General features: G+C 52.1%; 1 protein-coding gene across 2 annotated transcripts in view; it reads left to right on the top strand.

The window, feature by feature from the left end:
- The first annotated feature begins 527 nt into the window (after positions 1–527).
- UPF1 (UPF1 RNA helicase and ATPase) overlaps positions 528–26,434 on the top strand; it is a 36,358-nt gene continuing 10,451 nt past the window's right edge. Inside the window, exons 1-15 of one of the 2 annotated variants that reach the window (XM_026500564.4) lie at positions 528–1,008; positions 14,590–14,732; positions 16,364–16,453; positions 18,722–18,889; positions 19,244–19,424; positions 20,743–20,904; positions 21,557–21,674; positions 21,826–21,924; positions 22,392–22,500; positions 22,667–22,826; positions 22,940–23,058; positions 23,537–23,701; positions 23,803–23,917; positions 24,406–24,549; positions 25,203–25,416. In XM_026500564.4, the coding sequence (XP_026356349.1) occupies positions 778–1,008; positions 14,590–14,732; positions 16,364–16,453; positions 18,722–18,889; positions 19,244–19,424; positions 20,743–20,904; positions 21,557–21,674; positions 21,826–21,924; positions 22,392–22,500; positions 22,667–22,826; positions 22,940–23,058; positions 23,537–23,701; positions 23,803–23,917; positions 24,406–24,549; positions 25,203–25,416 (2,218 nt within the window). In that variant the 5' untranslated portion in view covers positions 528–777. The remainder of the gene's footprint in view (positions 1,009–14,589; positions 14,733–16,363; positions 16,454–18,721; positions 18,890–19,243; positions 19,425–20,742; positions 20,905–21,556; positions 21,675–21,825; positions 21,925–22,391; positions 22,501–22,666; positions 22,827–22,939; positions 23,059–23,536; positions 23,702–23,802; positions 23,918–24,405; positions 24,550–25,202; positions 25,417–26,434) is intronic. The other variant, XM_026500565.4, reaches the window with a different exon arrangement.

Raw genomic sequence — 26,434 nt, forward strand, 5'->3', positions numbered from 1 at the left:
GCAGCAGCAATCACCATTGCCCTGTGCCAGCCTCCGTGCTAAGGACTGTTCCCATTCCTTTATTCAATCAATGAATACTGAGCACCTGTTCTGCGCCAGGCACCCCCATTTTACAGATTGAGAAACTGAGGCCCAAGGAGCTTCTCCCAGAGATGGGGGTACATCGTTCCTGCCAAGCCTTTGGTCCGAGACCACCTTTGTAAAGCAACCAGATGGTGCTCAATTAACCCGAGGCACTGTCGCCACTCCTGCGGAAACAACCACCGCAGTCACGCCGCCGGGCTCCACTGAGTAGCGGTTGGGGCGGGACCACGTCCTCGTGCGGCCGCCGCGACGGCGGTTAGAAGCCCCGCCCCGCGCGCTTGCGTGCTAATTGTTCCGCCGGCCCGCTCTGCCGCGGGCGTCCGGGCGCGGTTGGAGGAGTCCACGAGGAGCGCGCGCGCCTGCGCCGGCGTCGGGCTCGCGCACGCGCACCTGCGCCGGCGTCGGGCTCGCGCACGCGCACGGCGGCGGCGGCGGCGGCGGCGGTTCCTGCCGGGGGTTGCGAGCGGCGGGCGGCTCCGAGGGGAGCAGCGGCGCTGAAGGGCTCGGCGGTAGCGGCGGCGGCTCGGCACGCGTGGCTCTTGGCCCGGCTCGCGCCGCGGCGGGCGTTTCAGTCCTGTTTAGGAGCGTGGGCGCGGCGGCGGCGGCGACCCAAGGCCTGCGGCCTAGGCCTCAGCGCGGCGGCGGGCTCGAGTGCGGCGCGGAGCCGGCCTGAGGGCCCTACTCGGCGGCACCATGAGCGTGGAGGCGTACGGGCCCAGTTCTCAGACGCTCACCTTCCTGGACACCGAGGAAGCCGAGCTGCTCGGCGCCGACACACAGGGCTCGGAGTTCGAGTTCACCGACTTCACCCTCCCCAGCCAGACGCAGACGCCCCCGGGTGGCCCCGGCGGCCCTGGAGGAGGTGGCGCGGGCGGCCCGGTGGGCGCGGGCGCGGGTGCTGCGGCCGGACAGCTGGACGCGCAGGTGAGCGGCACATGGCGGCGCCGGAAGCCCGAATCGGGCTTCGGCGCCCGGGAACTTGCCCCTGGGTCCTGCACTCTGGCCGGGTCCGGAGTAACCTGTGCCTGGTTCCCCACTCAGGCCCGACCCGGGCTGACCTTCCCCGGGTCCCCCAATTCCGGCCGGGTCCGGTGTAACCTGCCCCGGTTCTCGGTCTCCAGCCGGGCCCGGGTAGACATGTTTAGAGTTCGGCTCTGGTTGGGTCCGGGTGATTTGCTCATGATCTGTCTCAGGCCGCGTCTTAGGTCACCTGCCCGAAGTCCCTTCCGGGCGTGTCCGAGGTGACCTGCCCTCGGTCCGTCCCTGGCCAGGTCGGGGGTGACCTGTCTCCGAGTTTCCCTCCTGCTGGGTCCGTGCCCTGCTCAAGCCAGCTCCGGGGTGGGGGGACCATCTGCCCCGGTCCCCCCTCTGGCCGATCCGTCCTCCCTGCCCCACCCCCCACCTGTGGTCCCAGCATCCCCCACCCCTCTAATCATGCCCCCTGAGCAGCGGGTTCAAATTTCCCCGGGCCCAGGGACGCTGGAGAGGGGAGGGTCGAAGCTCCCGGAGCAGAACCGGAATTTTTGCCTCCAGTAGAGAATCCCATACTCGGTGGCTATTAAGATTATTCAAGAGACAGTTTGCGTTTTTTTTCCTCCTTGCATTGCCTGTTGCTGAAACCGACCTGTTATGTAACTCCCACAGCCCTGCCTTGGAAAAGTTAGGTTTGAGTTTGTTCCTCCAGTGGGGCAGTGATAGTGGGTTTTACATAAATAGTACTGCCACGTTGGAAAATTTTGCTTTCAATGATGTGAATGTTTAGGGAAGGCTACTTAGGTGTTTTAAGTTTGGGTTTGTGTTATGGGAGGTATCATGCTTACACTTCTTGTACCTAGGTCCCTGCCCTGGAGTGTTAGAGGGTTAGGGGTCCCTTGGCATGAGGACCCACTGTCAGGCCTGGGGGAGCCACCGCATCTCAGCCAGAGTGAGCTTAGACTCTGTCCTTGGGGGAGGAGGGCTTGCATTCTCCTTGATTGAGTCACTCCCGTGGGTAGACCACCCACTTGGATTTTCTTTTAGCCCCTAATAGAAGCAGAAAACATTTGACTCATTCTAACCCCAGATTCCTTAAAAATAGATGTCTGATGGGCGGAGCATCAGGGAGAACAGGTGTGCAAGTATGTGTGTTTTTTCAGTTTGGTTTACATATGGTGGAGGAAGGTAGAGACGGGAGAGTTTGCCTGGAGAAATGAGTGAGCTGTTGCAGGCTCGTAATACCACCTGTAGTTTCATACTCTGTAGACCTCTCTGTTTCCACAGATGTAAAAAGGGGGTATAGGAGTTTTATTTTTGTTACTTTTAAGCATACATGAAATCTGGACTCATGTTTAGATGGACCAGATAGCACTGTCTATAACTTGTGTCCAGTGTGCCCAGGAGGCTGAGGAGAAAGATCTCTCAGTTGGGCAGTGTGCCATGATTCATGGCAGCTCAGGATTGGGAAAGGTAATTGTTTTATTGCAAATTCTTTTTAAACTGTAACTAACACAATACAGCAGCTTTGGCTTCTAGTTTTGTTCTTTGCATTCTGTTTGCCGTTAATTACAGGGCCTGTCTTTCTCTTTAAGTTGAAATAATCTATTTTTTTGCACCTGGACACTGAGCTGTATAAACTAAGAGTCTTAAGACTCCACCGTAGGTAAATGTTGCTTGCAGTTGAGCTCCCTGGATTTCTGACGACATCAAAAGGGTTTATCCTTCCTTGCCTTTAGTTAGCTCTGATGACCCACTCACCTGTAGCCTAACTTTTATGTTAGGGGGAAATGGGAATAATATCCTTTGTATCACAAGAGAAGGCCCTGAATTTGGGGGCAGGAAAGTCTGAATAGAATTGGAAAGTGGAAAAAAGTTGATTATCTTCTGTGCCAGTTGGTGGCATTGGCTGCCTACAATTTTGGGATTTTCCTTATTTGTCCTCAGGAGTTGGCTGTGTAGCTAACTTTCAGAAAGACTCAAAAAACCCATTCTGAATGCCTTTTGATTTTTATCTTACTGGGTGAGTGGCTGTGACTTATCAAATGCTCTGCAGCCGCTTCTGTTTCACAGCTTTCTTGAGATAGAATTCATAGACCGTATGTTTTACCCATTTAGAGTGTACAGTTCATTACCTTTTAGTATATTCACAGATGTGCAGCCATCTCCTTAACCAACTTTTAGACATTTTCATCGCCCTAAAAGGAAACCCCACACCTCTTAGCCTGTCGGTCCTGCCTTCTCCAACCCCAGACAACCACTAATCTTAATGTCCTGGGTTTACCTACTGTGGACATTTGATATAAACGACCATGTGTGGTCTTCTGTGTCTGAGTTCTCACTGAGCCTGTTTTCAAGGCTTATCCATGTTGTAACACATATCTACTCCCATTTCTTTCTGTGACTGAATAATATTTCACAGCACAGATAGACCACATTTTGTTTATCCACGTGTCTGTTGGTGGACTTTTGGGTTGTTTCCACTTTTAGCTATTATAAATAATGCTGCTGTGAACATTTGTGTGCAAGTTTCTGTGTGGCTGTAGGTGAGATCGCTGCGTTGTGTGGTAGCTCTGTGAGTAACCCCTCCAGGAGCTGCCAGACCGTTTCCCAGTGTGCAGCCACATTTGATACCAGTTTTGCTTGGTTGGTTTTACCTGAAAGTTTGTTTAGAGGCAGAATGTGTGTCCCTGCCAGAGTAGGAGAATGGCGGGCATGGGTGACTCCTGCTGAGCTCTGAGTCAGTTCAAGTAACATTTGTTTTCTTGTTTATGAAATAAAACTGGTATTTCTCAAAGCCCTTGAGATCCTGGGATAAAAAGTGCTGACATAGCCTTGTCAGGTGTCCTTAAGATACAAGGGACCATCTTTTTTTGCTTATCTGAATCTTTCCTGTGGGCCATCCCCCCTCCCCACCCCCGAAAGGGCAGGGAAAGGTAATTTCAGAAGTGCTGTGCATAGTAGCTGGTGTTACAAACCTTCTGGCCTGTCTAGTTGGAATATTTCCTTTTGCTGGTCGCTACTGCCATGTTTTCTTCAAATATGGGAATTATGATAAAAATCTGAGTCGGGAACACTACCCGGCTTAACAAAAGGGAATGAACTGTTGATACAACGATGTGGATGCATCTCAGAGTAATTACACTGAGTAAAAGAAGCACTCTGACAAAAAAAGAGTATATTCTCTGTGATTTTGTTCATATAAAGCTCTAGGAAGTGCTAGCTAACTAATAGTAATAGAAAGCAGACCAGTGGTTGGGGGAGGAAGGAAAAAAAGGGAGGGATTGCAAAGGGCATAAGGAGACTTGGTGAGGGATGTATTCATTATCTTGATTGTGGGTGTTTACATACATTGATGTATGTCAGTTTATAAAATTGTACACTTTATTTATTTATTTATTTTTTAAAAAAGATTTTATTTATTTGACAGAGAGAGAGACAGCCAGCTCGAGAGGGAACACAAGCAGGGGGAGTGGGAGAGGAAGAAGCAGGCTCCCAGCGGAAGAGCCCGATGTGGGGCTCGATCCCAGAACGCCGGGATCACACCCTGAGCCGAAGGCAGATGCTTAACGACTGAGCCACCCAGGCGCCCCTAAAATTGTAGATACCACTACCCACTCATAAGAGTGGCTCAAATTTTTTAAAAGGCTGGATGGAAAATCACTTGGAACTTTCATACTTTGCTGGTGGAATGGTTCACACCTACCTCTTTGACCCAGCAGAGAAACAAAGGCAGTTGTCCACACGGTGGGCTGCTCTGAGCATTATATTATGAGAGCCCCAGACTGGAAACAACCCCAGTGGCCATCAACAGATAAACAGAGGCTCCTCATGAGTTGTGTTCTTCTTTAAGTAGGCTCCGTGCCCAGCGTGGGGCTTGAACTCATGACCCTGAGATGAAGAGTTGCTCGCTCTACCAACTGAGCCAGACTGGTGCCCCATCCGTTGTAGTCTTCAGTACATACACTTGGGCTTCTTTTTCCTATTCAAGTAGTAAGATACTTGGCTAAACAGTTGCTACTTAGTCTTCAAAACCATAGTCCTGGCAGCCTTCAGAGTTCATCATGGAAGGCTGTCCTGACATACTCATGATCAGCCCAGTAAACAGATCATCTTCTGCTTACTGGCCTGTAGCTTATGAAAGAGGAGGAATGAGTTCGATACAGTCCAGGGGTTCCTGAAGGTGGTGAGTTTAAAATTTGAGTGGGACTTTTTCCATCTGGTTTCATGAACACTCAGTTCAGCTGGGATATAAGCACACCTTGAGAAAATTGGAGATAAGACGCTGGTAACTTTGCAGGAGCTCTGGCAAGTGTTTGTCCGGCACTTTCCCCTTCCTGGATTTCCCGGGTTTATTTCCAAACGGTTAGGACTCTATGGGCGATTAGGGGAGAGAAAGGGCTTATGTATGTGTCAGTCACATAAACAAAATGACTTCTTACTTTATTTATCCCAATTTCTTAACCCAGATTCAGTATGATTGGGGGCAAAGTTAACACTAGTACAATATCAGTATTAACTAAAAAAGTTCCTTCTCCAGCTCCCACAACCAAAAAAGGAGGAGACACCTTTCTAATAGCTTTACTGAGGTATGATCACATACCAGAGAGTCTCGTTTGTATGTGTGCAGTGCAGTTTAGTGTTTTCTAGTAAATTTGGGGAGTTATTCGATCATCCCGCAGTTGTTCATTGTCTTTGATTTTCCTTCACTCCTCTTTTTCTTTCCTTTTCCTTCATTTTTGTTCCTGTTAATCTTTGTAGTGTCTCTTCAGCAGCTCTAATTCAGGGAAATGGAGTGGCCCCAGGCTCAGCTACTCCTAGTCACATGTTGGGGAGATTCACCACCCTGTGTGCTGGGCCCTCCACTTGAGTTCAGAGTCAGGAACTGGGGCCTGGCCATGCCGCTTTCAGGGTGAGCCCTCATATATCTGTTCATATTTACTTTTGTCCCCACTGTACAGACTGTCAGGGCAACCTCTTCGGCCTGGTCCTTTGCTCTTGCCCTTCTCGGCAGTTCCTGCTTCCTTGCCTTGCTGTGTTCTGTGAGGGCTGGGGGTCAAAGTGAATCCTTTGCCATCTGTAGCTGTTGTGTTAGAAATGACAGGTGCTGCCCAGACTGCAGTTGACCTTAGGGATCATGAGGGCCCAGAAGAGGGAGTGGTTTGCCCTGCTCAGGGAGAGCCTTTGTGAGTGAGTAGTGGTCCTTGAGTTGTTCAAGAAGGCATGCCTGGTAGGCAGAGGGGTGGGCATGGGACACTATGCTTGGCTTGGTGTAGAGGGAGAGTGGGTGCAGGCACAGGCTGGTATGCCATACCCAGGGGCTCGGGCTGGATCCTGGAGCTGCTGAAGGGTGCCGTAATCTCACTTGAGAGGCAGGGCCCTTAGATGGCGGGTAGACCTGGCACAGTGTGGACGAGGCCAGAGGGGAGCTCAGGCAGAGTGCATGGTGCTCGGATATGTGCCTGTGTGCGCTGGCACATGTGTGTACCAGTGAGTGTGCGAGCTACCACGGTACCAGGCAGCCAGAGTGGCCACTCTCCTGGGATGTGTTCACTGCGCTGGATACCCTGTTGGCCCTGAGTCCTTAGAAGGAATTAGGGCTAGAGTAGACACGAATTCTCGTCTGTGGTTTTCATCAGGGCCCGGGAGCCCCCAAGGGTGAGGCAGGGCTCCCCTCTGATGGGAGGTATGGGTGGGGGTGGTGCTGGTTAGCAGACCCTTTGGAGGCACTGCCCTGAGAGGAAGGGCGAGAGGCCCCACCAGAGCGGCATGCATGGAGGCTGGAGGGGGCAGATTCTGGGCAGTGGCTCTCAGCTGAGGGGCAGTTGGGGTTGTCGCCCTGGCAGGGTGGTCTTTCAGTGTGTGCAGTAGTCCTGACCACAGAGAAGGGTCATGACATCTAGGTCTGCTCAGTGGGACCCAGAACAGAGCGTAGCTTGGAAGGCGCAGAAGGGCAGCAAGTCTGGCTGAGTCTTTGGTGTTCCTTGCCAGGTCTCAGGGTCCACTCTCAGGAGGATTTTGAAGTCTTCCTGCCAGAGGAGCTTTCCTTGAGAGCAGAGCCCTGCTTCCTCTGATAAACACCGGGATGCTGGGTCCTGGGATCCCATGGCTGGGAAAGGGTCGTTGTGCCGTTTTTATGTGTTGGTCTGGTAGCAGCATGTGAGCTGGACTACCGAGCCAAGCCAGGCTTCTTAGGATCCCTGCAGACTGTTGCCAGGATGGCTTCTAGACATCGGCTGCTTGCTGAGCTCTGTGGGCAGCCCTTTGTCACAACTGAGGGTGGCACCTTCCTGTCTGCTTAGCTCCTTGCAGAGCTCGGCTGCCGGGGACGACAGTGAATCTGGGGAGTTGGCTCTCCCTATCCTGGATCGGAAGGCGTTTGGTCAGAGCTGTGCTAGTTTTCCGTTACTCTTTTTGAGTTCATGGCTCTACAGAGTTAACCCAGACTCCAGGAGGCCGCCTCGTCCATTTGTATGTGTAAAAATGTTGATTTACGAATTCTCGTAAGTGAACCCTGACCATCCATCTCCTTAGTTCAGCGGTTGTGAAGATTTTCCTCTCCCCTTTTTCTTCATCGCCGGAGAGTTTTAAAGCAAATCCAGCTTGTCATCTCGCCCTTCCTTCTGAGGTTGAGCCATATGAGTTAGTGATAGATACCCAGTCATTTTGACCTATCATACTTAGTACGCATTTTTAGAAACAAAAGGCATCTTTCTGTCATAGTCAGTACTGCTGTTGTCAGATGAACAGCACCCAACAGTAGTTTTTTTGGGATCATCTAATACGTGGGGCTTCCCTTTCTCCACAGTCAGATTCTTCATTTGTCAAAAAAATGTCTTTGCTTGGTCTGGTCCCCTGTGAGATCCAGCATTAATGTGATTGTCTTGTCTCCTGGTCCTTCTCTCCACGGCAGCCCCTCCCTCTTCCTTTTATGCCCCTGAGTTGTGGGGTTCAGTCTAGGTCATTGTCCTATGAGGTATCCTGGTTTTTGGACTGAACCCCTCCCCCCCATCACACCCTGGCTTCTCCCTGCAGGTGTGGAGTGGGCTTGTTTGAGAGTGGTGATCCCCAGGATTGGGCAGGCAGGGGCAGCCCAGGACGAGCTGGGGATGCCCCAGACACATCAAGGATACTTTGAGCATTGAAATGAACTGTAGGGCTGGACTCAGCATGCTGACCAGAAAAAGGGTCCACTGTAAAGGGAGAGGCCAGTGAAGATCTGATCTGATCCTCTCCTTTCCTTTCCTCTTCCCTTCCCTCTTCCTTCCTTCCTTTCATTCATTCATTTTATTTATTTGTCAGAGACTGAGCCTAAGCGGGGGAAGCAGCAAAGGGAGAGAGAGAAGCAGGCTCCCCTCTGAGCAGGGAGCCCGATGCAGGGCTTGATCCCAGGATCCTGAGATCCTGACCTGAGCGGAAGGCAGACGCTTCACCAATGAGCTACCCAGGTATCCCTGAAGATCCTTTTCATCCAGAACCCGGGGACCACTCTCTTTTGAGTGGGACCATGTGACATCATCTTTGTAGGTCAGAAATGGTTGAATCTCAGCTATTACATGTGTTAAAACTAATGAATTAAAGAAGGCTAAAGAGACATCATAAGTAACATGTGTTATCTAGGTCTTGAATGTAAAAAACTGTAAAGGACATTCTTAGGATGTTGGGGAATTGTGACTGTGCTTATTAGATAGCAGTATTCGGTCAGTTTCATCAGTATTATTCCTGAGCGGGAAGCTTGTGATTATGTGGAGAAAGTGCTTGTCCTGGGGCCTGTGACTCTGAAATGGATCAGGAAAATAAACGTGTGTGTGCGTGCAGAGGGGGAGAGCAAGCATGACAAAGTGTGAGTGGCTGGTGGATCCAGGTGACAGGTGTGTGAGTTGTTCATCCTCTGTGGTGTTGGAACTTTCTCAAAAGCTGGGAAGAAGCCAGAACTTCTGTTAGCCTTTCCCTGAGGTGAGGCTCAGAGGCTCTGCCACACCCCTCTGCCTCGGGCCACACTGAGGGAAAGGTGATTTCCCACTCTTTTTATTTAAACCTTGAGATAAAAGAATACTTGACGAGTTACTTTACATTCCAGCCTTTATGTTTTTGGATGTGAAGATACAGCCTATACTATGAGGGCCTCCTGGGGTGTGGGCTTATTTCTAGATGCTGGGGTGATAGCAGGAACCCCTGCTGTGGGGCCCCACAGATGGGGTCAGTGGAGGCCTCCCTGGGAGATGCCCCTTTGCAGTGGACCCAAAGGACCAAGAGCCAGCTGTGCAGAAGCCAAAGGACTGTGAGTGCAAAGACCCTGGGGCACTGGCAGCCTCAGGGACTGAGGGACTGTGAAAGGTTCATTTCTTCCTGAGTGATACAGTGCTTATGAGGTTTGGAGTAAAAATCTGTGGTCTAAAAGTTCTTAGCAGCACATTTAGGAGTAATTTTTGAATTTACATGCTTTTCCTCTGTGGGTCTGAAGTGACCTCTCTTCCTGCTACTCTGATGTGCGCAGTCTGAGTTCTGTAGTCGGTTGTATGAAACTGTCCCTGAGCAGAGAACATCTGCAGGCCTTGATCAGCTCAGCAGCTCATAGATGTACTTCAAATAGTACTTGGATCAGAGGTGTGTAGAGGGAATCATTTCCCCAGTGCCTGGGGGTAGGCTCCGCGTTCCTGTGGGTACTGGTGGGGGAGGGGCGGTCCTGCCCCCATCAGCCTAGCAGGCGCGAGGGGTCCTAGCTGAAAGTCAGAGGTTGATAACCTCAGAGGACCTCAGTCCTGTACTGGCCAAGGTCAAGCACCCTTCATTGCTCCCGTCATGTCACCTGGCATGGGTTGTGGACCTTCTCTGTGCCGGGCACTCTCTAGTGCTTTGTTTTAACTAATTTAATTATAGTTTCTAAGGTCAAATGTATTTTTGAAGTTAATGTTTATCTTAAAACTTTCCAGAGAGTAGAGGGAGAAACTAACAACCCAGCTATAGAAGTCAGTTTATGTTGTGGCCAGACCACAGCTGGGCGGGAGTGGGGCTGAGTGGGAGCTGGGGGCGGGGGGCATGCACATGTTTCCCAACCAGGAGACTGGAGGGCTACTGGGCCTTGGGAAATCTGGACTCTTCTCTCCAGCCTCCCCAGCTTTAGTGGAGGTGCAGAGAGTCTACCTGACCTCGTATCTGTATCATACTGTCTCCCAAGAGTTGTGAGAGCAGACCTAAATTTCCTGCCCCTTCTTAACCTGCCCCAGGGCTAAGTGTGGTGCAGGGAGGGTCCCCACATGGCTGGTCAGGGTGTGTCCTCTGCTGGTTCAAGCCTCCCCCTGGTGATGGGAGGTGAACTGTGGGATCTGAGGCCCAGATGAGGCAGGAGTGGGTTGAAAGAGGGCACCTGGGTGGTGTGCATGTTTCTATATTGCTCTGTGTACTAATTTTGATATTTCAGGAACGTAAAGATTCAGGTATCACCAAGGATATTTACATGTATAAGCTTATGTAACCTCATAAAAAGTTTTATGAGTTGTTCTAGACAAGGAATCTGTAAATATTTTCTTTTCTTTTTTTTTTTTTTTAAAGATTTTATTTATTTATTCGACAGAGAGAGAGACAGCCAGCGAGAGAGGGAACACAAGCAGGGGGAGTGGGAGAGGAAGAAGCAGGCTCATAGAGGAAGAGCCTGACGTGGGGCTCGATCCCAGAACTCCGGGATCACGCCCTGAGCCGAAGGCAGACGCTTAACCGCTGTGCCACCCAGGCGCCCCTGTAAATATTTTCTTAAAGGACTAAATAGTAAGTATGCTAGACTTTGTGGGACAAGAAGCACAATTGAGGATATTATTAGGTATTTAATCCAGCCATTTAAAAGTGTAAGTACCGTTCTGAGCTTGAGAGGGGGGCCCACATGCTGATTCCTTACTGGACTACCTTCTTAGCCCTCTGAGTTTTAAGGTGTTTTTCCGCTGAGATTAGATTGGAAAAGTAGCACATTTCTCTCTGGAAAGATGAAAGCTGATCAAAGTTAAGTCATGAAAGGTGTCAACACCCATTTATCTAAGCTCAGGTTACCAGATCTATGGAAAGAATAGTTTCAGATCAAATGAAAAGAAGTTCGAATTTCATAATATTCTTAAAAACTTTGTTACCTCACATACTAGAGAAACCAGTTTATTGAGTTTAAGGGGTCACATATGTCCATTTCTGATTGCTGCCTTCCGTACTGTGATACGCATACTTCCTTCACTTGCCGTAAGGTGAAATCCGGGTGCCAAAACTTGACTACACGCTTTCAGAAAACCAACACGTGTGTGCCTAGGCACTGTCACACCAGGAGTGGCCCCTGCGAGTAGCCTCGCACTAGCGTCGCCACTGCATGTGTCAGGAGAAGCGCTGTGAACCAGAGAGGCGACTCTTTGAAGTGGTAGCCAACTATCCGAATTTCAGAGCACAGCTCAAAAATCTAACAGTCAATTAAAAATGGGCAAAGGACTTCAACAGACATTTTTCCAAAGAAAAGATTTATAAGTGGGCAACAAACCCATGAAGAGATGCTTGGTTTCATTAGCTATCAAAGAAATGCAGATCAAAGCCACAATATCACCTCACGTTCGGTAGGATGGCGATTTAAACACAAACGGGTGCCGGCGTGGCTCAGCCGTTAAGCATCTGCCTTCTGAAGCATCTGCCTTGATCCCGGGTTCTGGGATTGAGCCGCACGGAGCTCCCTGCTCAGCAGAGAGCCTGCTTCTCCCCCTCACACTCCCCCTGCTTGTGTTCTCTCTCTCGCTGTCTCTCTCTGTCAAATAAATAAATAAAATATTTAAAAACTAACAAAAATGATAATGAGTATTGATGAGGCTGCGGAGAAGTTGGAATCCTTGTGCACCGTGGGTGGGAATGGAGAATGGTAGCCTCTGCGGAAAATACTATGGCAGTTTCTTTAAAAAGTTACACATAGAGGGGCGCCTGGGTGGCTCAGTCGTTAAGCGTCTGCCTTCGGCCCAGGGCGTGATCTGAGGGTCCTGGGATCGTGCCCCGCATCAGGCTCCCTGCTCTGCTGGGATGCTTCTTCCTCTTCCACTCCCCCTGCTTGAGTTCCCTCTCTCACTGGCTGTGTGTCTCTCTCTGTCAAATAAATAAATAAAATCTTAAAAAAAAAATTTACACATAGAATTACCATAAGATATAGCAAGCCCATTTCTGGGCATATCCCCAAAAGAATTCAAAGTGGGGACTTGATATTTGTATGCCATGTTCAGAGCAGCCAAAAGGTGGAAGAAACCCAAGGGGCCACTGAAAAATAAATGGATACACAAAACGTGTAACTATACAGTGAAATGTTATTCAGCCTTAAAAAAGGAAATTCCTTTTTTTTTTTTTTTTTTAAGAGAGAGAACGTGTAAGTGCGGCGAGGGGGGAACAGATGGAAAGGGGGGGAGAGAGAATCTCAAGAAGGTTGTACACCCAACTCGGAGCCCAGTGTGGGGCTTGATCTCACAACCCTGAGATCATGACCTGAGCTGAAATCAAGAGTTGGATGCTTAACTGACAGAGCCACCCAGGTGCCCCAGCCTTAAAAGAAATTCTGACACCTGCTACAACATGGATGAACCTTGAGGACATTATGCTATGTGAAATAAGCCAGTCACAAAAAGACAAATACTGTGAGGCTGTTTATTTATATGGTGTCTCTAGGGTAGTCAGATTCAAAGAGACAGAAAGTAGAATGGTGGGCTCCAGGGGCTAGGGGATGGGAACGAGGACCTGGTGTTTAACGGGGACAGAGTTTCAGTTTGGGAAGATGAAGAAGTGCTGGAGATGGATGGTGGTGATGGCTGCGGAATAATACGAACGCACCGAATGCCACTGAGCTGTACACTTAAAAATGGTCACAGTGCACTTTATGTGGCGTGTATTTTACCACAGTTTTAAAAAGAGATCAGGGATTCACAGAGAAGTGCTCGTAATTATGGTATAGCAACATCTTCGCATTAAAATCCAAAAGTTGACTTTGATTTTTCTTTGGAAAAAAACTTTTCTTTTTTTTTCCTCAGACAAAGCATAGTTTTCTTGCATTTAACTTGGTTGTTGCCTACATGAAAAAAGTACGTTAAAGTAGTGGCAGAAGCTGCGAAATGGGGTTCTGGACTGGGCCGAGACCAGAGTGTTCACCCCCTACTTACAACCCAAATTCACCACTGCAATTTCTGGAACGCCCCCTAGGGGGCAATGCACTCCCCCCCCCAGTTCCCGCCTCGGCCCCCATCCCCAGGTGAACTGTCTTTATTTATTTTTTTAAGATTTTATCATTTATTAGAGACAGCGCAAGTTTATGAGCAGGGGAGGGAGAGGAAGAGGGAAAGACTCCCAAGCAGACTCAGCAGCACAGAGCCTGACTCGGGGCTCAATCGCACGACCTTGAGATCGTGACCTGAGCTGAAACCAAGAATCCGATGCTCAACCGACTGAGCCACCCAGGCGTCCCTGAACTGCTGTCTTTAGAATCTTACAGGTGACTTGGCTGGAGCAGTGGACAAGGAAAGGCCCTGTGGGCGCTGCTGGCTCGAGCTGCACTGGCCTGAGCTGGCTCCACATGGCATGGCTCTATGTGGCAAGGGCTCTTTGAAGGAGAGGGTCAGTGTCTGATCCTCTCTAACGGTTCAGAGAAACGTGGCGCCTGTCCTGGGCGTCCTGTCATTCCTCCCTGTCCTCATCAGCACTCCACGCCCCTGCTGCCTGACCCAGCCTCATGTGTCATATCACGGGGGGGTGGGGGTGGGGGGTGAGATGACAGGGACTGTTGACTGCCACCCGAGGTTCCTGGGGATGGCTTTAGGAATGCCTGTTACTCTTTGGCGAGCTGAATCCTTGTGCCTCTGAATGGACATGTGAGCTCAGCAGAAGTGCCTGTGAAATTCATGGCTTATTGTGAATGTTGCCTGTTTGTGTATTTGTGCTGTTGTAACATATAAAAGGTAATACATGTAGTAAGGTTATAGCCTGAATTTAGAAGGTTATCCTAAACATTGAACTTCTAATGAAGAAGGGCTGCCCTCTGGAGAGGGAAACTAGCAGTGGAGGAAGTATGGTGACTAACAAGAGAACTACTCCAGTGGACACAGCCTTTACTTCTGGCTTAGGCTTTGGCAGGAACCTTCACTCTGGTGGGATTCCAGGCCTCTGGCCTGACATTGTGCAGCTGTCCCCAGAGGGGATTGCAACTGCTTTGGAAAAAGTCATCTTGTCCTTGTGGCCCCCTGTCATGGGAACAAAGCGTCTTCTTCAGCATCCTGCTTTGGTCATGGCTCTGTGAGCAGGTGGGGTTGGACCTGGATACGCAGGAGGCAGGTGGGTGACGTAGGCCACCAGCGCCCTGTTTTTGGCCAGGAGGTGGAGAGTGTGAAAAGTCCAGTCAGAAGAAGCTGAACTCTCTCAAAGTGGAGGGCAGGCCAGTGCTTCACGGCAGGGTTGCCGTGGCTGCTTGTGCGGGGAGAAGCCGTGGGCCCGGTCTAAGGCCGGAGAGCTGCAGCCTTGCGTGGTGACGCCGCTCCTCTGCTCTAGGTCGGTGGGCCGGAGGGCATCCTGCAGAACGGGGCCGTGGATGACGGCGTGGCCAAGACCAGCCAGTTGTTGGCTGAGTTGAACTTCGAAGAAGATGAGGAAGATACCTATTACACGAAGGATCTCCCTGTACATGCCTGCAGGTAAGTGCCGAGGGCAGAGGCGCAGACTCACTTCCCGGAGCTCTTGTATTCTGAGTGGGTTTGCTGGCTTGAGAAGCCCATCTGAGATGGTGGACTGTGACGTTTGGTATTACAAAATAAGAACGTTCTTCGGGCCAGTGTATACATAGTCCTTGTTACGGGGCAGGAGGATGGGACCAGCCCCCTCTGATACCGCTGATTCACCCAGAGGGTAGGGAAGAGGCTTCCCTTCTCTGCCTCCTCTCAGGTCCTGGTGGTTCCCGCTACCTGTCCCACTCACTCATTCAAAACGAACTCACATTTGGTGAGCACTTGGGTTTAAGAGGGTAAACAGCAGCTAAGATTTCTTTTACAAAGAGATAATTGTAAGATACTTTTAAATATCTGCCTCTCTGATGTGTTCAAAATTCCCCCAAAATTGGAATTGAATAGTCAGTGGATAGAACTGCTTGTTGACCACATTTGGAATTCTCATCCACAGCAGGACCTGTCCCTTGTATTTGGACCCGTAAGATTGGACTTCTTAATTTTTTGTTACATGTACACAAGAAAATTGAAACCAGAAGAGATGAATTGATCTTGTTCAGGGCACCTGGCCGGTCAGGGCCACTTTGGGCCTGGGCCATGACACTGTCTTGCCGGCCTCTTGGGCACACTGCCCCTCCGAAGTCTGTGCCCACCACAGGACAGAGTGCTGCTTCTTTCCTTGCTCTGTGGGGGAGACCTTTTGTTTTGTTTTGTTTAACTTTATTTTGGCTTTTTGTTTTTAACTTTATTTTGGCTCTTTTCTCGTTTACAAATGTTTTTACATATGTGTTAGTGTTCCTGTTATCTGCACATTTGCCGGTGAAGTGGTTCTGGTAAAGCTGCAGGTGCTTAAAGTTTACACACCCCCTCACCTGCCCAGCTGTCCCTGTGGTGGGGGGTGGGGGGTGTTGGGGGGGAAGGTTCTTGGCTGGAGCACGTTCTAGTTTGAGACCGAGGCTTGGCTTCATACACATACAGAACTCTGTGGCGACTTGGTTTTTGTGTTTGATGTGTTGATTTTCAGAAGAAAGAGGCTGGGGGCTCTCTTGAGGTGCTTCTTGCAAGCTTGAGCTCAGGCTGCAGCGTGCACCTGGAGACCCTCTGCTGCTGGGGCTGAGCTGAGCGTTCCCGGGAGCATGGCGCCCTCTGCCGGAGAGTGGAGCGCTTGTGAACACAGCGTGGTCACAGCTTAACTTTGTGTGCCCAGAGCCAGGGATGCTGATTTCCCTGCTTATAAGTCACAGTTCCTGAAACTTAAGGCCAAAGTGGGGTGGCTAGGGGTTGCTTTGGGGCGTCAGGCCTCTGTTGTTGGGTTCCCCTGGCACCTTCCACAGCTCTCATCCCCCACATGGCAGGGGCTTTGCTGTTGCCTAGGGCCTTTCTCGGGAGCTCCCCCAGCACCCTGTACCCCTTCCCTGCATTTGCAGAGTCGGGAAGCCTCTGCAGTTAACTGATTGGATTTCGCTAGTGGGATCATTGGGTTTGAGTATGTGTTTAATGAAAAATTTAAAAATGTTGTAAGAGGAAAGAATTTTACATCCTGCCAAATTAAAACCAGAGAGAGACCTTCCAGCTTTAACTGTTGATGTTTTGACTTTTTTTAGTTACTGCGGAATACACGATCCTGCTTGCGTGGTTTACTGTAACACCAGCAAGAAGTGGTTCTGTAACGGGCGTGGAAATACTTCTGGCAGGTAGATAATCGGACCTCCCATGTGTCTTTAATCAGTGCTGTGCTCAGATTTGTATGTAAATTATGGAAATGTTGAAGCAAAAGCACAATATAAAATCACGCTAACAAACCTGGTTTTTTCCCTCCTCTGTGACTGGTTTAACTTGAAACAGATGGTGGTGTGTGAATGCCTTAATGTATTTACCCTTGATTTATTCTCTGTGGTTCTTTTTATTATGCAAGTAGGGTTGGCTTAATTCTCGTTCCCAGTTTTTATTTATATTTTTCTGCAAGATGAGCTCCTGGCACGCCCATTCATCTTCATTACTGGGTGCCTGGGGAGGATGTTCCCAAGACAGTAATGGGCATCCATGGGAGCTGCTTCCTGAGAAGGCTCCCTCTGGCCTTAGCTCATCGGAGCAGTCCTGAGGCTAATACGGGCCAGATCCTGAATCATCGGATTAAATTAAGTTCACTTGACCGTCGTCTCTGGGCTTCCCTTCCTGCTGTTGATCAGCAGCAGCTGTGACTGGGTCTCTTGTTTTGTGTTTTGTGTTTGGGGTGAGACCAGTTTTGTGCTGGTGTTTGGATTCCAGGGGAGGATCCAGTCCTGGTGGCTCCTCCAGAGCTGCGGTGGCATGTGACAGCTCACGCCACTGTCATAGGGAAGCAGAGCAGAGTCTTGTGGGACAGGGCTCCAGGCCACCAGCAAGAAAGCAGCATCTTCTGGGGTTCGTGTTTCAACAGTGACAAAACCCCATAGGCAGGTTTATTTGCACAGAGCCCCCACCCTTCCGGTGTCTTCCACAGCTGCAGGCCAGGCCTCACCGTCTCGTGCTGCTGAGGACACAGTGGTCAGAGCTCGTGTCATCTTAGAGTTAGCAGTGTGAACTGTGGGATTCCGGGTGAGGCAAGAAAGTAGGCTGGTGTCTAATTCTAAAGATTTGAAAGGAAAAGCATCTTTAGGGTAACCAGATACATGTCCCATTTTCAGAATGTTCTGGGTAAGTTCAGCATTACTATGTTTGCATTAGTTCCTCTCCTGCAGGAAAAGCAATTAAATAAAACTTCTTAGCTGGCAACCCCAGCTTCCGGTCAGCAGAGCCAAGATCAGGGAAGTGAGTGAAAGGCCTCTAAGAGAAAACAGACTCCATCAGCTAGCAAAGTGTTTGCATGAGGCCAGATGGTAAAAATGGTGGGGCAGCCACTTGCCTTCAGGGAGCTTCCAATATAATGGGGTGAGGTGGGTGTAGAAAAGACAAGAGGAAGTCAGAGCCTGGTCAAATGCCCAGTTGTGACACCTTCAGAAGAGTGGGCGCTTTCTGGGTGCAGAGAGTGGTGACAGCTGGTTAGATAACCTGACTGGCTTCGTGGGTTAGAATGGGCCATAGAGGGTTAGAATGTGGCTTCTGAGCTGAAGTTTGCAACAGAAGGGGTTTCCCCGAGGGGAGGACGGGCGGCAGCCAGGCAGGCTGGAAGCCCAGCAGGCGTGCTCGGCGTCTGACAAACCGGCAGCACGGCCGGCCGCAGGTAGCTGGGAGAGCCTAAGGCAGAGCCATGCACCACCCGTGGACCCCACACAAGGCTGGCTTGTCTTGAGGCGGAGTTCGCCAGCCCTGTGTGTAGGTGAGCTATGTCCCGGAAATGGGAGGGACAGCAGAATCCTGGCCGCGCGGCAAGGAAAGAGCCGAGACAGCGGGGTTTCAGACAGTTCAGAGTCGGTCCTCCGCTTCCTGAGAGTAGCCCTGAGCCCCACTGCCTAATATTTTTTACTGTCCTCAGGTTTCTAATACATTTGGTTATCAAGTTTCCTGGCCTGCAGCAAATTAGGAGGGGCTGTTGCTCCTGGAAGCAGGCACAGGGGCCCGGAGAAGCAACTTCGAAAGCAGCAGCAGCCGCCGCCGAGAAGCCTCAGCAAGAGGAGAGGAGCGGTGGAAGGGGGCAGGCGTCTTGCCTCTCCGGGACAGCAGCCTTGGCCCCAGCGATAGGTTCATTCAGGCCCCGTTCGTAGGATTTCAAAAAGCAGGAACTAAAAAAAAGAAGCAGGAACTATGTGAAACGAGTTAGGAAAGTTTTCCTTAAAGACTGTTCAAGTCGGATTGATTTTTGCGCTCAGTGGGGAGCCAGTTCAGGGGCGGGCTTGTCCCCTGGGATGCCAGATGGATGAGGTGTGACCGCCCCTGCTAATGGACTGTGAACGGTACCGGAACTTTTAACGGGGGGCTCAAAAATTGGAAGTGGTGAAAAGCCAAACTTTGGGTGTTAACTATTTATCATTTCCTGGTTTCAGCCACATTGTAAATCACCTCGTGAGGGCAAAATGCAAAGAGGTGACTCTGCACAAGGATGGGCCCCTGGGGGAGACAGTTCTGGAGTGTTACAACTGTGGCTGCCGCAATGTCTTCCTCCTCGGCTTCATCCCTGCCAAGGCTGACTCAGTAGTGGTGCTGCTGTGCAGGTGAGGGCGGGGCCCCCATTCAGAGGGGGCGGGGGCATTCAGCCCCAGTGGGCCTCCTTCTAGAGAGGTATGAGGATATTTGGGGGCTGGGGCTAGTTAGAGAACTGGGAATGCTGAGTAACTCTTTTGGGGTGTGTTCTGGTTAAATCGTAAAAAGAATTCTGTAAAAACAGTGTTAGGAGTTTTAAGAGTTCAGAGCTCAAGTGCATGGGGAGAGGCAGTGTATTGCTAACAATTTAAAGGTAATATGATCACATAGTAAAATGTAGGGAATGTCACTTTGAGATGAAAGATGAGCCTTGTGGGCGGAGGTCATCCTCACCTGGGCTCTCCCTGCCCTTGGTGTTTCTGTAGGCAGCCCTGCGCCAGTCAGAGCAGCCTCAAGGACATCAACTGGGACAGCTCCCAGTGGCAGCCCCTGATCCAGGACCGCTGCTTCCTCTCTTGGCTGGTCAAGATCCCTTCTGAGCAGGAGCAGCTGCGGGCCCGGCAGATCACTGCCCAGCAGATCAACAAGCTGGAGGAGCTCTGGAAGGTGAGGGCCTGCTGAGAGTGCAGATCTGCCCCAGCACGGTTCTTGTCCAGGGAGAGCTGCTGGGACTGTCTTCCGAACAGGAGATTCTGGAAGGAATTCGAGGGAGAGACTGCAGTCTCTACCTGGAATGGCCCTTTGGTGGAATCCCACAGGCATCTCCTGCCAGGCCTCTGGGAAAGCACAGCTCCGGTTGTTGGAGTTTTTCTCTTGTTGCAGAGGGAGAGGGAGAGAGAGGGGGTGAGGGTGAGTGGTGGGAAGGAGGGAGACCAGAACTGGCCATGGACAGCTGTGGGTGCACATGGCAGGAGGAGCCGGGCCTGGGGAGACAGAACTGTGAGGGTGCTGGAAGACCTCGTTGGGCCTGTGACGTGTCAGAGCCAAGGTGACATCAGGCCAGGGGTGAATGTTCAGGGGAAAAGGGGTCTTGGTCACAAAGGTCAAGAGAGGCAGGGCCCACTGCAGCTGGATGAGTGAAGGGGAGGGGTTTCCAGGTTGGGTGGTGGGGTGCCTGCCCTGCCTGACAGACCCCAGTTCTCCAGGGAAGCCCTTCTCTGGTTCTGGTAATTCAGCTTTTATGATAAAGTTTTAGTAATTGGGCTATAAATTTTAATTAGGGGCCCGTATAATCCAAAATCTTAAATGTGAATGTATTTTCACTTTGAATGCAAGTCAGAATATTTCTCAAGTGTCACGTAGCAGGGTACCTTTGTGCTTCAATTTTCAGACGGCCAGAACTCTTTCACGCTTCCTGTTCATAGCCGCACAGCCCAGATACCGCTGTGTCCCTGAGGGGCAGAGTCTGTCACCCCTATAGGTGCAGCACAGGGTCAGGAGGAAATTGGGGGGCTGGTGGGGGAAAGAAGGGCCTCCCCTTCTGTTTACACCACCAGAGAACTAGCGGTCTTTCTGGCAGCCCGAAAGAGGTACTCTGTTTCCCAGTTCCGGGGCTAGGCGTTTGTTGGGGAATGGAGCCCTTTGATGGTATAGGCGTGTCAGGTTGTGTACCTGGGGTGTCATCGCCGGTACTCACCCTGTTGGTGTAGCCCTGGGCAGGGGAGGGTGGGGGCAACAGCTGAAGGGTAAGCAAGGACCCGGGCCGGTGTCCACCTCCGTGTGCCACGTACACTTGCCCATATGAGGACTCCCCTCGTGGGGTGGACACAGCTGACCACCGGTGCCCTCGGTGTGACAGGCCGACATCGCCTCGTTCTGAGGGGTGGTGGGTAGGCCTTTTCTTCTAGTGACTAGTGAGCCTGCGTGTAGTTCTTCCGTATGTAGGCGAAAATGGGGAAGAACAGGCGCGGTGCTTGTCTTCTAGGAAAATCCTTCTGCCACTTTGGAGGACCTGGAGAAGCCGGGCGTGGATGAGGAGCCGCAGCATGTCCTCCTGCGGTACGAGGACGCCTACCAGTACCAGAACATATTTGGCCCTCTGGTCAAGCTGGAGGCCGACTACGATAAGAAACTGAAAGAGTCCCAGGTGATGTGTGTGCAGGAGGGTGTCGGTCGTGTTAACACAGCGTCTCTCCTAAGGTCTGGGGAGGGCGGTTTCCTCTGCAAACTGCGGACGCTGACGTGGGCCGAGGCGCAGGGCCCGGAGACGGAACGGTGGATTGAGGGCAGGCAAGGGAGTGACCCTTGGGCAGATGCCTGGTCGCTCAGAGCTAAACACCGGCCTGAGTGTTTTCTGATTTAAAATCCAACACAAATCCCTCACAGTCGGGGTCGTGGCCTTTGCCCCACAGCTACAAGAGTCAGAGCCAAGGAGCCCGTGGCACGCCGAGGGCACTCCTTGTACTGGTCTGGCGAAGAACACGGAGAGGAAGCGGGAGCTCTGAGGATCGGCCGCCAGCTTTCTTCTCCCTCCGTGGGTCACAGAGAAGCCGCCTCCGAGAGCAGACGTTGTGTGGGGGTCTCCTGGTCATCTTGAGCGGGTTCTGGGGGTCCTAATGACTTCTCTCCCGGATGTGCCCTTGTTGGTGTTGCAGGCTGTTGGGTGCTGCGCACGGCACCCTGATGTCATGGCTCGTAAGGTCGCCGTAGGGCACCCAGCTGTGGAAACCCAGACACGAGGAGTCCAGGCCCGTGTCTGTGTCTCAGGCTAACAGGGCTCTTATTTTTCATGTGCTCAGACTCAAGATAACATCACGGTCAGGTGGGACCTGGGCCTTAACAAGAAGAGAATCGCCTACTTCACTTTGCCCAAGACTGACTCTGGTAATGAGGATTTAGTCATAATTTGGTTAAGAGGTGATTTTAAGTTTTAAAATATTTGTGACCATAAGTAGCATAAAATTCCTAGTTTCACCCTTGTAAAGTGTCCCTTAATTTGAACTCTTCTTGGTGGCAGCCTCGGCACGTGTTGAAAACGCTAACTTTCTTGCTGTCTTTTCTCTGTAAGACATGCGGCTCATGCAGGGGGATGAGATATGCCTGAGGTACAAAGGGGATCTGGCACCCCTGTGGAAAGGGATCGGCCACGTCATCAAGGTCCCTGATAGTATCCTTTGTGTGAAGACGGGTGAGCTCGTCCTGAGCACAGGCGCTGTGTGGGGATCGCCACAGGTGGAGGAAAGGGCGGCGTGGCCGGCCACGGCTGGGGGTGGCCTCTGAGTGGTGTGTGCCACTGAGCCCTTTCCTCAGTTGTACTCTGAGGGTGCGCCATGTGTATCAGACGGATCAAAGAGCTGCCCAGCCGAGGCTGGGGTGCTCCCCGCTCTGTGCCCCATGGCTCCGGAGGCTCGGTCAGAACCCCCGCCGGACCGCGGCCCCCCATGCTGGGTGCTGGCCGGACGCTCACAGGGAGGGTGCAGGAGCTGGTAACGTCTGTCCTGAGCGCGGGCCGGGCGGGCGGAGTTTTCTGTGTTTGGCGCAGAGGTGGGCCTTTTTCCTCCGTAACCAAATGAAGGCTCCTCAGAAAGGTAAACCCAGCTTTTGACAGCGATGACACTTAACTCGGCGGCACAGATTATGGCGATGAGATCGCCATTGAGCTTCGGAGCAGTGTGGGTGCGCCCGTGGAGGTGACTCATAACTTCCAGGTGGATTTCGTGTGGAAGTCAACCTCGTTTGATAGGTACGTCCACCTCGCCCCCGTGGGCGCCACCGTGTCTGCCTCGCGGGGCCTCGTTGGGGTTGCAGCTGCTGCCTCTGGCGTCTGGACGATGGAGCCCATCTGCGAGGGCCGGGCTGCGCAGCGCTCCGTGGTCGCATGTGCCGCTGACCCCGAGCTTCCCTTCCAGGATGCAGAGCGCGCTGAAGACGTTTGCCGTGGATGAGACCTCTGTCTCAGGCTACATCTACCACAAGCTGCTCGGGCACGAGGTGGAGGATGTGATCATCAAGTGCCAGCTGCCGAAACGCTTCACGGCACAGGGGCTCCCCGACCTCAACCATTCTCAGGTTCTCACCCACTCTGGGGGCTGGAAGGGGCCTGGCCGGCGGAGCCTGCTTGGGTGGGTGGCCCCCCACTCCCCGGGGCCGGCTGCAGCCTAACGACTGCCCGTTCTCCGAAGGTGTACGCCGTCAAGACTGTGCTGCAGAGACCGCTGAGTCTGATCCAGGGACCACCAGGCACGGGGAAGACGGTGACCTCTGCCACCATCGTCTACCACCTCGCTCGGCAGGGCAATGGGTAGGGCTCGGCACGGCCTGGGGTGGGAAGGGAGAGACCTGTCTGCCAGGACGCCTGGGGGCGCCTGTTACCTGGCACACTGTGTTGTATGTTGTTTGTATGAGATCTGGTCTCTGGTTGCTTTTAACAAGTGAGCCTACGGCTCTGGTAGAGGCCGCGGTGGGGCAGCGCGGCCTGGCTGGTGGCCCTGTGCGCAGCGCGGAGTTCTGACGGTCTCCACGGTGCAGACAGCAGGGCGAGGATGCGGGATTCCATTAGTGGCGTTGCCGCACGTGAGAGGTGTGAAAACCAGCTGGGAACAGGAGGCTCCAGACCAGTTGGATTTTAGCTCCTTCAGCTTTGTTCACTCCTGGCTTTAGTCTTAGTTCACGAGTGGGGAGCTCCACTGCCTAGGATTCAGAACAGCAGTCCTGGCAGTTAGCATTTCCTGAATTTCCTCCGGCTGAGCTCTGAGACGTTTGTTCACCTTGTATTGAAGGCCTGTGCTCGTCTGTGCTCCGAGTAACATAGCTGTGGATCAGCTGACTGAGAAGATCCACCAGACTGGGCTAAAAGTCGTGCGGCTCTGCGCCAAGAGCCGCGAGGCCATTGACTCCCCAGTGTCCTTCCTGGCCCTGCACAACCAGATCAGGAACATGGATAGGTGGGTGTTGGGTAGCCTGCCTCGAGCGCGGCGCGTCTCCGGTGTATGGTCCCTGGCGACAGCTGGCTCCCGTGCCTGCTGACGTGTCACCGTGCTTCCAGCATGCCGGAGCTGCAGAAGCTGCAGCAGCTGAAGGACGAGACGGGGGAGCTGTCCTCTGCTGATGAGAAGCGGTACCGGGCCCTGAAGCGCACCGCCGAGAGGGAGCTGCTCATGGTGAGCTCTTAACCTCTGGGCCCTTTTATTCCGTTTGGCTGTGGGGCCTGTTTCAGTGTGTAGAGTGTACGACGGTGCCTTTACATCGATTTATTTTGCTTTTGAGAAAGAACTTCGATACCTCCCATATTTGCCTTCTCAGTGGTTGCACGTCTTGGCCTGGAGGTGGGTCTGGGACACACTCCTGCTCTTTTATAACAAACCAACCAGCGTTTCCCCAGCTCAGCACTGCCTCTCAGAGGCTGTCTTGAGACACAGAACCACATCCGTGCTGAGAGGTTTTTGTGACGAAGCACGATCACTTAGGATCTCAAAAGATAGTGCCACTACAGCCTGGACGTAGATACTGTCCAGGTGGGACAGCGGCCTCTTTCCGTAGGTGTTGGGGAGGGTGTGAACCTGTGTCCTGTCCTGTCCCGGCTGCCCTTTGGGGCCTGGTAGCATGTATCATGCAGGTTCCCTGATGCCTTGCCTGCTCTCGTCTCCAGAACGCAGATGTCATCTGCTGCACGTGTGTGGGTGCAGGGGACCCAAGGCTCGCCAAGATGCAGTTCCGCTCCATTTTAATTGACGAGAGCACCCAGGCCACTGAACCAGAGTGCATGGTCCCTGTGGTCCTTGGCGCCAAGCAGGTGGGCCATTTGCTGTCATCCGGTTCGAAAACCAGTGTGTATTCTCTGCGTTCAGTTCCGTGTCCTTCTCAGTGCTGGCGGCTTGTTTCTGATAGTGTTCTGTAATGCCGTGTGATGGCCCGGCAGCGTGGAGGGATGCCCAGCGGGCTCATCAAGGGGTTCTCGGAAGGATGGGTGCCCCACAGAGCACCGCTTGTGGGTCCTGAGTGCAAGTCTGTGTGTTTATATATAGGTTTCCCCCGCTATCCAAAAGTCAAACGCTGCTTTGAAACCTCTCATAAGCCAAAATGGGATAAAGCGAAGAATATCCCTACTTTCTGAAAGTTCATATTACACCACTTTGCTTTTACAAAAGGTCGACGTTAGTACCTATTTTTGACAACCAAAAGAAATCGGAAGAGGATTTTTGCTTTTATGACAACCATTACCATACTAATGTAGGTCTTTCGTAAGAGAAGTGGCAGGACGTGAACTTGTTCAGGAGAGCCGGACATGTGTACGTGGTGGGCGGCTTCCTGCGCTGGTCAGCTCTCACTGCCGGAGTTCCCAGGGCTGGGTGGTCTCATAGCACCAGGGCCCCTTCGTGCCCTGCGAGCGGATGTCTGTGCTGTTTCATACTTGAGCTCCTCACCTGTGTGCGCCTCTCACCACAGCTCATCCTCGTGGGTGACCACTGCCAGCTGGGCCCTGTGGTGATGTGCAAGAAAGCAGCCAAAGCTGGACTCTCTCAGTCGCTCTTCGAGCGCCTGGTGGTGCTGGGCATCCGTCCCATCCGCCTGCAGGTCCAGTATCGGATGCATCCTGCACTCAGCGCCTTCCCGTCCAACATTTTCTACGAGGGCTCTCTCCAGAACGGCGTTACTGCAGGTAGTGCTCGGCCCAGTGTGGGGGGCCTGGAGGGAACGGCCCGGGGTGTTGAGACCTGTTGTCACGGCCTAAGCGGCCTTACGTGGTGATCACTTTTGCGCGGGGGGCACCTCAGAGACGTACAGTGGTCTGTGGATGGAGTGTCCGCTCTGGAGTGTGGGACATCTTGGCGTGTGGGCAAGGGGGAGCTTGTGCTTGTAGAATGCGGAGTCACTACATGAGAATTCACACTGGGGGCGTATCACACAGCGGACGGAACAGGAGGTGGCAGAGCTGACTGTTCTCCCACTCCTTACCCTGTTCTTCTCTAAACGCGGGCCCTGGGGCTTCACAGGACCGAGGTCAGAACTATTCTCCTAGTAACACTGAGGCATCGCGTGGCGCCACACGGACGCTCATGCTGAGGGTGCAGAAGCAACCCTGGAGGGCTGGCTGCTGCTTCAGCCTGAGTGGGGACAGTGCCGCCAGACTGCCACGTGTTGTCACCGTCACATGCTTGCCGCAGGCAAGACCCTGAATGCGGCAGTGAAGAGTACTCACTTTACTGACCCCTTAGTGCACATCTGTATGACCCTGTGCGTGACGAGGTAGGGAGTTCTCCTAAGACACTTGGTAGGCGTGGTAGGTGCTTTCAAAAGGACTCAGGGACACAGTGTGGTCTGTCATTCAGACTGGGGTGTTCAGCAGGTGCTTTCCCAGAAGTGATCAGAGTGAGTCAGGCTGTGGCTTCAAGGAAAACAGTTGACAGTATTTATCTCCAGTGGTAAAACCTGAGGATTCAAAATGAAAATCAGAATTTTGGAAACCTCATGTCCCTAATCTGGGCTGACCAAGTCTTTCCAATACCGAGTGGCTTTTCTGATGAGAACTGTGGTGGTGACAAATGTCTGTGAAGCGTGTGAGTCTTTGGGAGCTCTGCTTGACTTGGTGAGCAAGTACTTCTCATTCTGACGTGTTACAAAATCAGAGGCCATCCCAAGGGCAGGGTAGAGGAGAAAAGCCATCATCACCAACCTGC

The sequence above is a fragment of the Ursus arctos genome, unplaced genomic scaffold, assembly GCF_023065955.2.
Source record: "Ursus arctos isolate Adak ecotype North America unplaced genomic scaffold, UrsArc2.0 scaffold_14, whole genome shotgun sequence".
In the NCBI taxonomy this organism is placed as follows: Eukaryota; Metazoa; Chordata; class Mammalia; order Carnivora; family Ursidae; genus Ursus; species Ursus arctos.